The sequence below is a fragment of the Arctopsyche grandis genome, chromosome 13 (genome assembly GCF_051622035.1).
Source record: "Arctopsyche grandis isolate Sample6627 chromosome 13, ASM5162203v2, whole genome shotgun sequence".
NCBI classification, from domain to species: Eukaryota; Metazoa; Arthropoda; class Insecta; order Trichoptera; family Hydropsychidae; genus Arctopsyche; species Arctopsyche grandis.
In genome coordinates, this window is record NC_135367.1 from 22,322,111 (window position 1) to 22,341,246 (window position 19,136).

A 19,136-nucleotide genomic window follows, 5' to 3' on the forward strand; every position below is an offset into this window, starting at 1 on the left:
TACAACAGGAACAAGAGGAACAGGCTTTTCCTCCCGTATTCTGCGCGCGCACATTAATACGGGAGGAAAAGCCTGTTCCTCTTGTTTCTGTTGTATCCTGTTCGCGCAAATTAAGTGAGTATGTACCGTTTACCATGCACCATTTTTTTTTTTTTGATCTTTCGATTTTCGATCTTTGCCTTCCGATATTTGCATTTTCTGTCATTTAACATTCTGTCTCGTCACGGAGGCCGATTTTTTCTATTGATTCATTCATTGAGAAAGTGTTTCGGATATCAGTAGCCTAATTGGCGAATGCTGATAGTGGAAAATTTACACTGTTAATGTTTGATTGTTGCTAATGAAAGATACAATCAAATATCTCACTATAATGAACTTATTAAATTGTTTCTTTGTACTGAAAATTCGTCGTTGCGGCATTTGATTGCAGCAATGAATGCTATGATAGTAAGGTGAAGAAAAAATAAATAATAGATTTGCATTATAACAAAAACATATAGTTGAAAAAAGATTGAGACTAAAATAAATAATAGTTTCTAAAACAATCGATACGATTAAAGAGAATATATGTAGATATCGAATGAAAAATTATATCTAAACGAAGGAAGAATATGATAGGAATTTTATTAAACGAAGAGCAAGATCTGTATGTTTTGATTGATTTGAATTAATGAAGATAATAACGTGTAATAAATATGATGAGAATTGTTTGAATTTTAATTTAATATCAGCATAATAGTAAATGATGATAGTTTAATTCAATAGATCAATTTCCTAGCATTGAAATGCTATTAAAAATCTACATACATACATATGTATTTGTAATTTAATAAATTTACTTGGAAATAACATTTTAATGTTTATAAGCAGATAAATAGTTAAATTTTCAATAAATAATATCTTACACAAAAAGATAGATATATATATAATGAATCATTACATTGTAATACTTTTATCTATTTAACTATTGATTTAAAGTCTTAGTAGCACATTTTAAATTTTTTATATATGAATAACATTCTTTGACATTTGTTGAACATTTTTGTATAATATTTGACTTATTGTATATGTTTTAAACCTCAAACAGTTCAGGTAGTGATGATTCAAACGAAGTAACTTTTAAAAAGGTATAGTTGCATTGCGAAACTGCATAAAAGCTTTTAACATTAGCAATTCTATAAGTACATATTTCGCAAATGAATAATATTGTACCTGTTTTTAACGACATCGAAAAACCTTCGTTTGAATCACCACAATGCGAAAACTTATCAACTACTTAAAATAATATTAAAGTAAAAGAAAATTCAACTCAATATGCACACTAACTACATAGCTCGTACGATCATATTTTACGTTATTATTATTAATAATAATAATAATATAATACCGAGTTGCATTATGGCATTTATATTTTTAAGCGCATTTACATACATACAAAGTGAGTCAATTGCATTTCATAGGTTTTAAATATATATACGATTTACCAGTATGCAAATTTTATAGCGGCCGGTTATCGGCGTTTTAGAGTTCATTTACAAAAATAAAAAATGCATATTTTATGAAATGAAAAAGAATGCACACACAAACGTGAGTATATGCATATAATGCACTCGGTTCGAATCGAAGTTGCATTGAAATTTTAATTCAATTCGAATCACACGATTTGTAATTATTAATTTATACAAGAGACGTCTGCGGCGCTTACGACAAAACCGATATTTCTGTTTTTATTTCATTTTATAATTATAACAAAACCGCATAATGGCACACTTTTTTATTATTAAATATATCTTTCAAAGGGCAAATAAACATTGTTATTATCGAAATGCGAAAAAATAGTTCGAGTGTATTAAATAAAATAAATAAATAATTACGATCGAGAATCTTCATTATATTCTTTATAGAATTGCTAGTCACGGCTTCAATCTTACAGGTTTTTAGACATACATATAAACTCACACGAACGCCTTTGTGACTTTGTGAGGTTGTTTACGAAGCTTTTCAAATATTTTTCGACGCTATAAATTAAATGTATTTAAATGTCGAAATAGTGCATAATACAGTATGTGTAAAAATTACGACGCGTCATAATAATAATTCAATTAGAATCAATTAAACTTAACGATGTCGAACTTCAACTGTATTATATGACATTTATAGTGCACAATTACATACAGCGTTATTAATAATTAAATCAATTACACAAGAAACGATCGTATTAATAAGATTTATCACTTTATTATTCAAAGTAGAGCGCCTTATTTTCGAACGGGAAACAATCATTGTATCGAAATTCTGCGGACAATATTTGCACTAATTTCAATTGGAAATTGTGACTTGGAATGGAAATAATTAAACGGGGATTCTAGGAAAGAATGAACGGGTTTTGATTTTTAGAATTAAAAAAAGATCGTATTTAGATATTCAATATTTCAAGTGGACATTAGACATATCTACATGTGTGTGTTATGCATAAAGCGCGATTGAATTGGATAATTAATTTAAAAGCACGAAAAAATAATGTTTTGCTCGTCAAGATACGGTTTTTTTAACGATAACCTTTGCTTGATATTAAATTAGTTTAAACACGACAGAAAAATGCATTTACATGATTGAAAAAGTCAAATGACGCATACACAAATATATTTTACCATGGAAAAATTTCGTTTAAAAGTCTTTTTGTCATAAACTATATGTTTTAAACTATATAAATATTATAATTTGAATCAACGATATATTAATAAAATAAAAAAAAAACGAAAGTGTACATATGTAGTAGGTACATCAGTGATCATTAAATCAGAAAACTGTGATGTTTAGCACGTCCATAATTTGTTTAAATCAATCTAATGGTCATTTGTAAAGATTTCGATATTAGGAGGAATTAATACAATCAATGTAATCTCAATAAATATGAAAGTCAACATTCTATAATTTATAAACGACACAAATACATTGCACTTTTTCTAGTACATACGCTACAATTAACAGTGAGTGTAATTATTATATTTCTCTAACTTATAATAATACTTTTAGATGTTGAAGCAATTGATTGGCTTTTAAAATGTATAAATATGATTCTAAAAGATATGAAATTGGCACGAATCTTGAAGTGTAAGTATGCGGGTATAAAGTAAACGTCACACGACTCTCATGCATTACAATGCACTTTATCGACACACAAACGAACACGTGCATAATACGCGTATTATATACATCTCAAGCGCATTGTGGTATCAAAGTAAAAATTGAAAATTACAAGTCAAAATCATCACATCGGAACGCATCATCGGGCCGCCCTTACTACACACGTACGCGTACATTATAAGAGAGCACCGGTAGATTTTGATCTGTCGGGTCCCCTTCAGGTCCACGGGTTCGGTTCGAGCACTCTCTTAAGAGGATGACGGCTTTTAAAAAAGTTATAACAAAACCGTCAGGCCATCAATTTCGATGACGTGGCGGATTTCTGTCGGCGGCCCGGTGAAATAACTACGGTACAATTAATCGATCTCTGCGTTTGCTCGCCCCGCTCTCCTCTCAAAGTAAACATCTGACGATTAATATCTTTTAAATAATATACATATCTGAGTGTGAATGTTACGTATGTGTGTGTGTGTGCAAGACCGACGGCTATTATCGACATTGACCATTTGCCGGTTGTATTGTTATTATTTTAGGCGAAGTAAAAAAAATGCATTTGTACTATAAAAATGATCGAAATGATTTTGGAAACGGTTCAAATCATCCCAAAAGGGTTATGTGAACGTTTAAGCCCGGTTTTATACTGTCACTAGTGTATCAAAATATAATATAATTTAAATAAAGTAATACAACTGATTTTTATAGGTTATAATTCCATGAAAGTTTTCAAAAAATTTATTCACATACGAATACATTCGGCAGGTTATGAAATTAAATAAAATAGCGCACAGAAAATTAAACCTTTTGTATAGTAATTTCACACACTTTTGGAAGCTCTAAAAGCGTAAGTTTATTGAAATCGCAAAACTTTTATATTATATTGTGTGTGTGCGGAAAGAAACATCGGAAACTTTGATTATTGGTAAAGTTTTTCCGATGATATAAACGTACGTATATCTACTATATAAAACACACACAAATGTGACACAGTATATTTATGTGTATATATGTTTTATGCCTAAATGAAATTTAATATTGAAAATATGATACAAAAACGTATCAAATGTATTTATACAATTATATCTATGAGAGGTCAAATTTATTATTATTTATCCGAATAAAAATTTGATAATTGTATCTAAAACGAGCGATAGGCGACGACTAAAATGCCGCATAATTTTAATTTATTTTTAATTAGTTGTTAATGTACGATAAATTAATTAGTAGCGTTGTCGGAACACAACACACAGATAAACACGCTCTCGTTGACTATTTCAATTATTATTTTCGACTATCTAAAATCACCATTGCGTTATATTTAACAATGCGATTCGTTTCAATAAAAATCGATCGAATGAAAAAATTAAGCATTGACATTTCTTCGAATACGAAACGCGGAAGACAACAAAAAAAAAACATAGATCTCGTCCACTCTTCTCTAAACACACACGAATTCAAATTTACATATTAAATTAGCTCGCACACATTAAGATAACGGGCATCGATTTTCAAAGTAAATATATAAATAATTCGATCTCCGCCCTATTGTATTTTTGTTTTCAATAAATAAATAAAGGCGTTGTTAACTCCCATAAAAGTTTCGAAAGTCGTTAATTAATTTTTTTATATACGTACATACAAAGTCAACGTACGTACTCTCAGTCTGGTATAGCAGAGTGATTTGTGTGCGAATGATACTAAAGCAGCGGACATCTCTATTTCATTATATGTACAGAATGAAAAAAAATAGAGTCTAAACGGCAAATTTACATTAATAATCGATAAATCGGATCGTGCAGTACGCGCATTATATTTATTACGCGCCTCGCATACAACACAACCGACCGCCATATTATCAATTTTCGATCCGTGTTAACGTCTACGAGATAAAAATTATTAATTACACTTTCTCGGGGGTTTATAATAAGTGTGTGTATAACTCGTCTGGTAACTCGAGACCAATTTGGGAAGGTTGTATTGTGCAATAAATAAAAGTTACGCCCGTATATAAATATATATAGAATAGGTATTATCGCCTTATTGTGAAAATTCCTCATTGCGATTATCGAAACGTTTCATACGCATATTATATTACAAAGTAATCCCGATTTTTTTTTTCGCGTGCTAAGTATCCGGAATTCCGTCGGCGATAGCGCACACTTTATCAAGTATAAAAATTAGCGCGTAATTTTAATATCTTTTTATATTATAAATATTAATAATTTAACGTTAAATTTTAATTACGCAAACGTCTAAATTTGATTTGAATTATGAACGTGTACGCGGGCTTGGCTATCTGCTGGTTTTATAATTTTACATATTCTATAGATGTCTTGTCAGTTTGGAAGACGTTTTCGAAATATAAATTGAATGATACAATAGTTTAAGTTTAATATAACATTTGAATAACAATTTATTTTAAACGAATCTTAAATATGCACTATTATTATATTATGAATATGTTTATTAATTTAAAAAAATATTTTTAGGCACACAAGAAGTAGAATGTACGCATAGAAAAAATATAAATTTAATTTAGATACACTTTTTATATCAGAATTCAAAAAAGCTTCATAACAAATCAACTTAATGTTCAAACGAGAGCATTATTTCGTTGATAGCGTATGTTTAGTATTTAATATTTTAAAACATATTTTTTTCTAACCAATTATCGCACAATATTTGTGTTTGTAATGTACAACAATATTCAAGACTTATTATTATTAAAATTTAATTTTTGAACTATCAATAGCACTACAAATTAAATCCTCATACAAAACAAGGCCACTTTAACTCGAGAGCGCGCTTCGAAATTTTATTGTCTCTCGCGGTGAAATTTACAATCGCAAAAAATAAAACAAAAATACACACAGGCGCAAACCTGAAGATTCGTTCCAAACAGTAATTCAAAAATTTCGATTTCATCTCGAAAATTACACGTCGAAACAGACGCAATTTTACCGCGAGAGCTCCATAAAAGACTTTATATGCGCGCGCGCAAGTCTCTTCCCACTCGTGACTTTCAGAAATCATCGTGGCCAGTAAATTACGAGAAAATGCACTCGAAAACGACTTGAAAACAAAGAAATTAACATCCGCTAAAATGTATATACACTAGACTAGTTAAAAAATAAACACATTCAATCGGACAATATTTTTATCGCGGTGCAGTTGTAAGTTTTTAGGGGTCACACGGGTTGTCGCGTATACCGGGGGGTTTCATTCGATGGGGGTTTCTAGCAAACCCCCCCCCCTCCCCATGATTGATGATGACACCCCGACGGGTTTCGAAGTCCCCCCCTTACGAATTTCGGTCGTTTCAGCCGAATCGATCCTGTCCGTCGGCCGGTATCGATCGGCTTGTCGTCAACATCAGCTGAAAATACGTCATTTTCGTCACATTCGGCTCGATAACGTGTAATGGAGGAGTTTAAAAAATTCACAGACGAGGCCGTTCGTTCGTAAAACTTGTGTATATTTAATTTTTATTGCCGAATATAAATCGGAGAGTCGTGTTTTGTTCCGACGGAGTTGGTCGTTAGCGCGTCAAATAGTATAAATCCGCCCGTATGCGATATAACAACTTATTTATAATTAGATATATAAAAAAAGTTAACAACACGCACCTATAAAATGTCGATTATTATTCAGATTGCATTTTTAAACACACTTTCGCGATTGAATATTGGGAAGCTTCGAATTTTAACTCAAAGCCAAAAAACATGAGATATCTAAAAACTCCCATACGCCTTTTAATATTAGTCCACTTTTTGTAACATGATTTTTATCGTTTTTAAAAATCAAAAAATAAAATATACGACTGCTATATCAAAGACATACAATTTTATTACATTTAAATATTTTTTCATCATTTAATGCAAATCGTTCAAGTGGGTATAAAGAGTATACACTATTATTGAACATACTACTTAAAATCAAGCAAAAAAGTTACAATTTAATTTATTATAAAAATATATTTAAAAAAATAACTATGGATGTATAAAGTATTAAATATATTTTAACCTATACGTATGCTGAATTTTATTGCATTTAAATAATATTTATATTCTAATAAAATTCACATAAATTTCAAAATGAATGGTCGGTGTAATGTCAATTATCGCAACAATACATTTACTTAGCCAAAATATAAAATAAATTTCATTTGTAACGTAAAATTATTATTACTAGTTCAAGCGCATTAATTTCGTTTAATTTTGTAAAATGTTTCGCCCAAAATTTAAAAACTATGTAAGTACACAAAGTCATGAAAAACTTCGCACTTTATTTTTATGCCTAAATCGAAACAAATTGTTCCAAAAGGTCGAAACAGTATAATTTCATTGTTATAAAAATTATATATCCTGACGATTCAGATCACGTATACGTAATAACAAATACGTACACGCTATTATTATATTATAATACCAAATTAATTATTTATTAGTGCGCGAGGAATATTTTAACACGTTCGCGAGCGAACCGACTATTCTCGGAATCGACACATCCGAAAACGCAAAAAATGCACTCGTTTTTTCCAAATTAATATATTTATTAGGCGCGTTCGCATAATTAACACTGCGACGGCGGGCAAGTTGACGCAAAAAGAGCCGGCGTAATTTGCAACACATTACGAAACAATAAATTAAAACTTTATATAGAACTTTTATACACAAACGGAGAGTTAAAGTTATACAATATAAAACTGCTTCGCACAATCATCAGAACGAAAGCGGACTCGATCGCATGTTTTATTCAACGTATCTATCGAAGAGAAAAGCCGGTTAATTAATTTATAGTAAAACCGTTTAATAATCTGCTCGTAACTATATTTAGATTGTTTAAAAAAAAAAGTAAAACGCACTGATGAAAACTTGTTTATTTGAAAATTTTAATGTTAGTACAATGTTTTTATTATTAAAATCGTTTTGTAAATGAAAACGCGTATTCGACGGATTCCTTTCGAATTCCTAAAATTTGTACCAAATCGGCGCGTTCAAATCTCCGACTGAAATTAGTACGACTGTGTTTTTATTTTATTATTTTAATTAATGCGCACATAATGGCCGACGGATATACTTCAAGTTTATCTATAAATATTCACCCAAGTATGCGTATTATTTATATCAGTAAAAAAAATGCCTAAAAAGTAAAACGCTCACATCTACAGATATTATGTACATATTTCAAAACTCGAAACTATGATTTGTAAAGTCGAATTGACGCTTAATGATATGCGAACACCCTCAGCCGCCGCCGGCATGACAAGTGTTAACATTTTCGCCGAACTTCATCGCACTCGGTTAAAATCGCGCCGAATCCGTTCAAACAAATCTCAATGCGACGTTGTATATTATTATTATATTATTTTCGAAATACGTCGACCCTCGAGAGTCCGTCCGTCGGTCACAATGATAATAATTGGCGCACATGCGGGCAGTACAACAACGATAAATTGAGCGCGCTTTTCCTAACTCGATTAACATTAACTCTATTGGTCGTTAATTAACACACTTACGCGCGCTCACCAACACTTGAAATAATACAAAGCGAACGAAATGAATGAAACCGTTATCGGCGAAATATCCTATATAGTATAATTTATTGTAATTGCAGATCAGAGTTCAAAAATATGCACGCTAATTAGTAAACAATACGCATAATAATTTAACGAGCTAGTAAGTGAGCGGTTTGTCAAATCGAAACGACTCATAAAGGGTCAATAAATATCTTCGAATGGTAAATGTAAATACGCGAATAAAAGCGTGAGAGCTTTTTGAACTGTGTCGCGCGCGCGATACGCTCTAAAAACTATTGTTTTATAATATAATATATTACGTTTAAACAGTGCCGTAAATCATCTATAGCGAGCGCGCAATAGTCGTTCCGTTCTTTCGCGTACGACAATAAATAATATTAAAGCCGAATAAAATAGGAATAATATAATCGTTAAGTATGTATGCACACACACAGCACGCGCGTGCACGCTCATTATTGAATTTAAAAGAAATAATTAGCGAAAGACTTTATTAAGTCTAGACGCGGCAATAGGCGAGAACAGGTTTTCAATGACGAATTATTTTTATTAAATCCGAGTTCAACGCCGTTTGCAAATTTTTCACAATTAATGCAAAAATTCAAAGGCTCATCTCATCGCGCCGACGGACGACGCAATCCTTATTTATAAACGCATCATCTCTTTCAATACACACGAACGAATCGGCAGATACAGTGTTAACGCAAAACTTCAAATCTCAACGATGGTATCACACACACGCATCAAAGCTTCCGAGAAAACGAATTGATATTCGCCCTCGCCTTTTCGCAGTATCGAAATTGTACACATCATCAACCGAATAAAATCAACCCGCATATTAAACCGAGCATTTTATAACACGCACTTTCATGACATATACTTAACACTTAAATTTTAATCGCGACTTTTCATTGACTTTTATCATCATCATATAGATAGAAACACTAAGTAGATATTGAGTTGAATTTTTCAAAAAATTGAATTTTGATCGGTACATACCCTGGGTTGGGCCATGTGTGCCGGGTCGGACCGCGGGCCGCGGTTGAGCGACCCGGACGCACTCGGCACTTCACTGACACTTAACAAAACCACAATAACAACACCTGAACGAAATAAATCGAACGATCACTCGCCGCAGGACCGTATCTTATATTCGTCAATATAAAAAAAAATCACACGATTTTCATATCACACAAGTATAATATAATATATATTCATTCATATACTTCGATTTATATTATATATATATATATATATATATATATAGATATATATAAAAAAAAAACAATAATAATAATAATCAACTATCACAGACGGCGGGGAAAATAAAACGTAGTAGTACTGTTGTAGTAGTAGTAGTATTCATTAGATTTACAATTTGATTTTCAATTACACACTAGAATTTATTTATTTATTTTTATAGTATGTGTATATATTATATATGTTTCGTTGATATCACATCGTTTTCGGTGTTCGGGCAGTGTGTTTTTATTTTTTTTTTATTTATGTTATTTTTAATTTAATTAGGTAATATATAAGTAAGCACTTTTCGCGTATACACGGCGGTTTTTTTTTTTTTTTTGTTTAGTATTTTGATATTGGGAAGACGTGTGCGTGCCGGGAGCTATCTGTCGTTGGCCACCGACGTGTTTGGCTGGCGATGGCTCGTCGAAGACATGTCGACGTCGACGTTGGGATAGTTCAGTTCGGTTGAGGAGCCGAATATCGGTGGCCTGTGTATGTTGTCGCGGGTTAGTCGGCGTCGGCGTCGGCGTCGGCGTCTTCGTCGTCTCGTCGCGATTATATATGTATATATATAATTATTTGTGCCGCATGGCGCGCGTGCGGCCGGGCGCTCGGCGGTCGGGAGCGGACTGGCCGCGCTCTCACTGCTCTGGTCCCGCCCGCTCATCTTTCCCCGCCTCCGAGGCGCGCCTCCGCCAATCAGAGGCCGAGACGAATGGCGGTCTCCACCAATAGGAATCCGTCTCCCCCCGCGCTTCCCCTCTCCTCGCCCCAGCCGTCCGCAGTTGGCATTCTGGTCGCCAGCGCCGTCGGGATCGCCGGTTGCGCGTCGCTCTTTGACGCGCGTCACACGCCTCAACACGTGCTCGTTTCCGATGCGCTTCGACGGATGGGGATTATGGGCTTTGCGCTCGCGACCTTCAAACCCTCCGTCCCGCATATGCAATGCTCTTTGCAGATTGTTCCAATGTACAAAGTCAAAACAGATAGTTAAGAGGGCTGTACACCCGAAACCTTAATTTTGTTACCGTTCCTTTCTTCGATATATATATTGAGTGTATGTATATATTGAGTGAATGCGACAATATATATATCAATATATATATTGAGTGAATGCGACAGTTGCGCTTCGACCAGATAAAACGTGTTTTAAATTGACAAAATCGAGGTTTCGTATTCTACTATTTTCTCCTCCACAACTGGACCAATTTTAAAAAAAAATTCATCATCGGTATGAGAAAGATATTTTCTGTGCATCTATCGGCGTATTTTTTTTAAAATCGACCGTTAAATAACCACGCTAGACTCTTTTCGTGGGTGTAAAAAAGAGGCCATTTTATAGATGCAATGCTCTTTGCAGATTGTTCCAATGTACAAAGTCAAAACAGATAGTTAAGAGGGCTGTACACCCGAAACCTTAATTTTGTTACCGTTCCTTTCTTCGATATATATATTGAGTGAATGCGACAATATATATATTGAGTGAATGCGACAGTTGCGCTTCGACCAGATAAAACGTGTTTTAAATTGACAAAATCGAGGTTTCGTATTCTACTATTTTCTCCTCCACAACTGGACCAATTTTAAAAAAAAATTCATCATCGGTATTTTAAAAGATATTTTCTGTGCATCTATCGGCGTATTTTTTCTAAAATCGACCGTTAAATAACCACGCTAGACTCTTTTCGTGGGTGTAAAAAAGAGGCCATTTTATAGATGCAATGCTCTTTGCAGATTGTTCCAATGTACAAAGTCAAAACAGATAGTTAAGAGGGCTGTACACCCGAAACCTTAATTTTATTACCGTTCCTTTCTTCGATATATATATTGAGTGTATGTATATATTGAGTGAATGCGACAATATATATATCAATATATATATTGAGTGAATGCGACAGTTGCGCTTCGACCAGATAAAACGTGTTTTAAATAGACAAAATCGAGGTTTCGTATTCTACTATTTTCTCCTCCACAACTGGACCAATTTTTAAAAAAAATTCATCATCGGTATTTTAAAAGATATTTTCTGTGCATCTATCGGCGTATTTTTTTTAAAATCGACCGTTAAATAACCACGCTAGACTCTTTTCGTGGGTGTAAAAAAGAGGCCATTTTATAGATGCAATGCTCTTTGCAGATTGTTCCAATGTACAAAGTCAAAACAGATAGTTAAGAGGGCTGTACACCCGAAACCTTAATTTTATTACCGTTCCTTTCTTCGATATATATATTGAGTGTATGTATATATTGAGTGAATGCGACAATATATATATTGAGTGAATGCGACAGTTGCGCTTCGACCAGATAAAACGTGTTTTAAATAGACAAAATCGAGGTTTCGTATTCTACTATTTTCTCCTCCACAACTGGACCAATTTTAAAAAAAAATTCATCATCGGTATTTTAAAAGATATTTTCTGTGCATCTATCGGCGTATTTTTTTTAAAATCGACCGTTAAATAACCACGCTAGACTCTTTTCGTGGGTGTAAAAAAGAGGCCATTTTATAGATGCAATGCTCTTTGCAGATTGTTCCAATGTACAAAGTCAAAACAGATAGTTAAGAGGGCTGTACACCCGAAACCTTAATTTTGTTACCGTTCCTTTCTTCGATATATATATTGAGTGTATGTATATATTGAGTGAATGCGACAATATATATATCAATATATATATTGAGTGAATGCGACAGTTTCGCTTCGACCAGATAAAACGTGTTTTAAATAGACAAAATCGAGGTTTCGTATTCTACTATTTTCTCCTCCACAACTGGACCAATTTTAAAAAAAAATTCATCATCGGTATTTTAAAAGATATTTTCTGTTCATCTATCGGCGTATTTTTTTTTTAAATCGACCGTTAAATAACCACGCTAGACTCTTTTCGTGGGTGTAAAAAAGAGGCCATTTTATAGATGCAATGCTCTTTGCAGATTGTTCCAATGTACAAAGTCAAAACAGATAGTTAAGAGGGCTGTACACCCGAAACCTTAATTTTGTTACCGTTCCTTTCTTCGATATATATATTGAGTGTATGTATATATTGAGTGAATGCGACAATATATATATCAATATATATATATTGAGTGAATGCGACAGTTGCGCTTCGACCAGATAAAACGTGTTTTAAATAGACAAAATCGAGGTTTCGTATTCTACTATTTTCTCCTCCACAACTGGACCAATTTAAAAAAAAAATTCATCATCGGTATGAGAAAGATATTTTCTGTGCATCTATCGGCGTATTTTTTTTAAAATCGACCGTTAAATAACCACGCTAGACTCTTTTCGTGGGTGTAAAAAAGAGGCCATTTTATAAATGCAATGCTCTTTGCAGATTGTTCCAATGTACAAAGTCAAAACAGATAGTTAAGAAGGCTGTACACCCGAAACCTTAATTTTGTTACCGTTCCTTTCTTCGATATATATATTGAGTGTATGTATATATTGAGTGAATGCGACAATATATATATCAATATATATATTGAGTGAATGCGACAGTTGCGCTTCGACCAGATAAAACGTGTTTTAAATAGACAAAATCGAGGTTTCGTATTCTACTATTTTCTCCTCCAAAACTGGACCAATTTTAAAAAAAAATTCATCATCGGTATTTTAAAAGATATTTTCTGTGCATCTATCGGCGTATTTTTTCTAAAATCGACCGTTAAATAACCACGCTAGACTCTTTTCGTGGGTGTAAAAAAGAGGCCATTTTATAGATGCAATGCTCTTTGCAGATTGTTCCAATGTACAAAGTCAAAACAGATAGTTAAGAGGGCTGTACACCCGAAACCTTAATTTTGTTACCGTTCCTTTCTTCGATATATATATTGAGTGTATGTATATATTGAGTGAATGCGACAATATATATATCAATATATATATTGAGTGAATGCGACAGTTGCGCTTCGACCAGATAAAACGTGTTTTAAATTGACAAAATCGAGGTTTCGTATTCTACTATTTTCTCCTCCACAACTGGACCAATTTTAAAAAAAAATTCATCATCGGTATTTTAAAAGATATTTTCTGTGCATCTATCGGCGTATTTTTTTTAAAATCGACCGTTAAATAACCACGCTAGACTCTTTTCGTGGGTGTAAAAAAGAGGCCATTTTATAGATGCAATGCTCTTTGCAGATTGTTCCAATGTACAAAGTCAAAACAGATAGTTAAGAGGGCTGTACACCCGAAACCTTAATTTTATTACCGTTCCTTTCTTCGATATATATATTGAGTGTATGTATATATTGAGTGAATGCGACAATATATATATCAATATATATATTGAGTGAATGCGACAGTTGCGCTTCGACCAGATAAAACGTGTTTTAAATTGACAAAATCGAGGTTTCGTATTCTACTATTTTCTCCTCCACAACTGGACCAATTTTAAAAAAAAATTCATCATCGGTATTTTAAAAGATATTTTCTGTGCATCTATCGGCGTATTTTTTTTAAAATCGACCGTTAAATAACCACGCTAGACTCTTTTCGTGGGTGTAAAAAAGAGGCCATTTTATAGATGTTTGACGGCTCCTACCTCGTATAAAAAATAGTTAAGCATATTAAAAAATCATTTCTCTAGTGCCATAATTGAAGTAGGGAGAAGTATGGTACGTTTGTATGGACAAGGCGCTGCTGTCCAGCCCTCTTAAAGTGTCATTTTGAAAAATTCAAATGCTTGTAATGATTAGAATGTGTGGAAAAGTAACGCCCGGGGTGATGGTTGAACTCGCCCTCTTTCAAAGTATGGTCTTCTTATCAGAATGTACAAAGTCATAATAGATAACTTAAGAGGGCTGGACACTAAAGCCCGGACCCCGAGGCATAGGTGGGACGAATTTAATTTCATATATATTGTAAATTTTTCATATTTCCCGAATGGGGTTTTACACCATAATAGTTTTCTTTAAAAAAATTGATTGATATAATTCATATAAACATTGTTATTCGAGTATAATTAAAGAATATTTTGGCTAATATTTCAAAACATAAAAGACGCTTAATGAAATGTATGGGCTTTTTTTATTTAAAACCACCCAAACTTTCGCACAAAATACGCACTTGAGGATAGATAAAATAAGGGAACTCAGCTTAAATAAATAGTCATCTATAAAATTTGATAGTTTTTCGACATATACTACATATATGTATGTATGTATATATGATTTTAACATTGATAAAAACAAATGTTGATATTGACACGCAAACACGGGTTTGCAAAATCAAAGATGATGCAATGTGGAAGTTTTTATAAAATATAAAAAAAGAATATTTATTAATTAACATTTTTTTTTATAAATATTTGAACTACTAATATTACACTTCATATTTTTTAATTAAGGAAAAAGGCGGGGGGGGGAGGTGGTCTATGAGTCATAACTAGAGCCCGGATAACCAAGGTGCCGTTTATTGTTCAAATTTTGTAAATGAATTGTTAAAGGTTTGCCGAACCTTTTTTACAAAGCATTTACAACAATTGAACAATAAGCGGCACCTTGGCTATCCGTACTCTAGTCACAACTAGTGGCCGGATAGACAGCGCACCGTTTATTTTTCAATTGTTGTAAAAGGTTCGCCCAAACCTTTTTTTTGTAGCTTTGTAAATAGAGTCAAGCCACCTCGATTCCTGGAAAAAGCACGGTGTCTATCCGCAGTCTAGTCATAATTCATAAGTAAAGCCCGGACCCAGAGGGTGCCGCGTATTGTTCAAATATTGTAAATGCATTGTTAAAGGTTTGCCGAACCTTTTTTACAAAGGATTTACAACAATGGAACAATGAGCGGCACCTTGGCTATCCTACATCTACTCATAAGTTATGACTAGACACCGGATAGGCACAGAAGTTATGGCGATTAAGTGATTAACAAAGTCATATATGTATGTAGATCGCTTAGACTCTAAGAGTCTAAGCGATTGCCACGCGAACTATATTTGGGAAAAGTTCAGTTTTCCAGGAAAACTGAACAAAAAAAAAGGTTAACAAAATTTACAATAGTTTACCATTTAGCGCACTGAGGCGCCGAACTCTAGTAATGACATCGGTCTATCCGTCCGTTTATTTAACGTAATATTATTATTTACTACTAACTAACTAGCTACTCGAGGGGCCCATGTCAGGACGTCGTATTTATTTAATGATACATGTTTATTATTTTTCAATCCACACATACTTTGTGTCCATGAGAAATCGTACCTTTTATATCATATTATTTTCTTATTCAATTATTTTAAAATATGACGAACAACATATAGGTATTTTTGTAATAGTTCTGATATTTTGTTCACATAATAAAAAATATATTTATAGGATCTTATTTTAGTTTGTCATAGGGTCCGGAATTGGTTTTTTCCCAGGGCCAGGGATTCCTCTTAGCGGCCCTGCATTTATCCCATCTCATCTTGTTAGATTGTTGCCAACCTATAAAGACAGAATTTCTCATTTTAGGATCATAAACAGAGATCGGTACTAGGTTCAGAGAGTATGTATTCATCTAGCGAAAAATGGACAATTTATTTCAGAGATAATTTAATAATGAGTTTTTTTCATTATATCCATTTCTATTTACAATTATAATGAAATTTATGACCAAATGATTTTCTTCGTCCGTCATACTTTGCTTCCAATTATTATTGTTTTAATTTTTGGTTGGGTCGAGTGCTCATCAAATATAAATTTTCATACTAAAAATGCAACCTTTATTCTAACAATTTATTCAATAACCAAATTTCCACTAAAAACGATCTATACATCAAATAATTCCATATTCAAATTAACATTTAAACGGACATGACTTGGCAATTTTTATTCCTACATAATTTTCGATATTGAAAATTGTATTCTATTTATTATTATTAAAAGACTGTATATTTGAGGAGACCTTTATAGAGACATTTAAAATCTAGCGAAAGAACGAGTGATTTACAATTCATTTTGTCAGTTTATCGTATGTCAGCGAAGACAGTGCGTCAACTACCTATAAAAAACACAACTCACAACTGTTTACACGTCACAGGCAACACTACTGCTCATAAACTGACCTAAAATCATCATAAATCATCTTTGTGCATTTTCCGTTCGTTCGCTAGATGTAAATACAGCATACAGAGTATTCATCTGCTTGCTTTACGTATTGATAAACTATTGTTTTACTCTTTAACAGTTCTGCGAAGAAGATGAAATTCACAAGTTTTAGTAATATTACCTGTTGTATGACTTTTTTTACATAAAATTTAAAGTGTATAAAAAATTACCTGAAAAAATCTATGAATACCCTTTATACATAAATGGTTAGAGTAGGTATAGGCAATGTTTCAACATTAGGTTTTTGCGGTTTGAATGTAGATTTTAACTAAGATAATCCATAAAAGCAATTTTGAAAGGCAAGTATGCAGATATATTCAGGTAGGTATACTTTCATAGAATATAAGTAAAAAAAACGTAATTGCATATGATAGAACTTCAAGGGGTACTTTAATAATAATTCATGGTAGTATCACTTTTAGTACATTATTTTAAAAAAATCTAAATACTTCTTATTTATTATATAAGTATAATCATATATAGATATTGTATATATAAATCAAAAACATTTGCCCAAACTATCCATAACATAATACCAACGCTAAAATGTCTCAATAAAACGCATCCGATTCGAATCGCATCATTGTCGAAAATGTAACCGAACAATATAATTTTGAAAATGCATTTACAAACAACATAAACGATCAGTCACCTATAATCCCCATTGTTATTCGCGTATAAAAATATCAACGTTTATGAGGGACGACCCCCGTAAATGCTCGACAGCGACAGGGGAGGATCATACGTATCTATATCCCTATATAGCTATCGGTTTTAAGTAAATTTTGATAAAACAAAATCATCCCAGCCACCCAAAACATTCTAAAGTCAACTACCACCACATTGTTATGCATTCGAAATAATCGGTATGGGAAAATCTTTGAACATTTCGTTGAATGGTTGGGACTTCTAAGAATTGCGGATAAGTGTCTTCAAAACCGATTATGGTTGAATACCTTTTCTTGTACCCATTTATATCGAAAGCAATGCTTCAAATGCTTCTCAACTTCACGAAACACGTGTTTAGAAAGAGAAATAAATATTTTCAAACGTTTAACTTTAGAATTTATTAAAACATTGTTAATATTCCCTTATCGAAAATCGTATACATATATGATTTCATAAGTAGGCTTAAATACATTTTTCCATTCGCACGATTTCTATAAAGCCAACTATAAATTACACTCACCTGATTATTTCGAGAGTGATCTACAACAATCTAGCGACATTTTGATACTCATAAATCACGCGTATAAATATTTTAACACCGTCGAAAAAATATTCTAAATAAATATTTATTAAGCGCAGGTGGGGTGCGATCGCTTCGATTTCTTTTAAGTTTTCTCCGCGTTCAACCGAAAGTCCAGAATATAATCAACGCATTAAATCGAAAGATATATGAAAAATCGTACCGTTTGGCAATTTTCCGTTTCGTGTGTGTGTAATTTTCGGCCGAACGACATCATATTTCAAAATACGGCGGACATCAAAAGCGGAAACTGACATCAGAGACACCGTTGAAGTTTAGAAATTTGGCGGGTGGAGGAAAAAAATTAAAAACGAAACGGTCGAAATTTAGTTTGACTCCTATTGCGTCCGCTTATTTATCTATTTTAATATAAAAATAATACGGCTCAATAAACAATGATGCGTGTCGTGAAAATGCCTCCACTCTCTGATCTTTCATCTCATATAAGCTATAAATGTGTATCTCGGGGTTTTCACTTTTTTTTTTGGCTAGCCGAAAGGATTTTACACGTTTTACGACATATAAATACGTTCGCATCGCTCGTAAAATCTTTATAAGAATATTATTAGAGCGGACGAACGCTCGATTATTGTACACAATTATAATATTCCAGTTGAATCGCTCGCGATGATTCCATTTGATAAAATTGCGACATTCGCCATAGACTTGTTTGAATATAAAATTATAGAGATAAGAGTCGATTTAACTAATACTAAAACAAATAAAAATAGATATATTCTTGTCTACAAGAAATAATAAAAATTAAATTTTCTATGGATTGACATTTCTACTAACATAAATTTGCAACAATTTCGTACTTTTCAGTGTTCCTATGAAACGATCTTTTTATGCGAATTTTCTAAACATTTTAT

The 19,136-nt window shown here is 32.8% G+C and overlaps 1 protein-coding gene across 1 annotated transcript in view; it reads right to left on the minus strand.

Annotated features, from left to right (window-relative positions):
* hth (Meis homeobox homothorax) overlaps window positions 1-9,844 on the minus strand; it is a 473,716-nt gene extending 463,872 nt beyond the window's left edge. Inside the window, exon 1 of the mRNA XM_077443725.1 lies at window positions 9,680-9,844. Within this exon, the coding sequence (XP_077299851.1) occupies window positions 9,680-9,694 (15 nt within the window). The 5' untranslated portion in view covers window positions 9,695-9,844. The remainder of the gene's footprint in view (window positions 1-9,679) is intronic.
* Window positions 9,845-19,136: the final 9,292 nt, after the last annotated feature.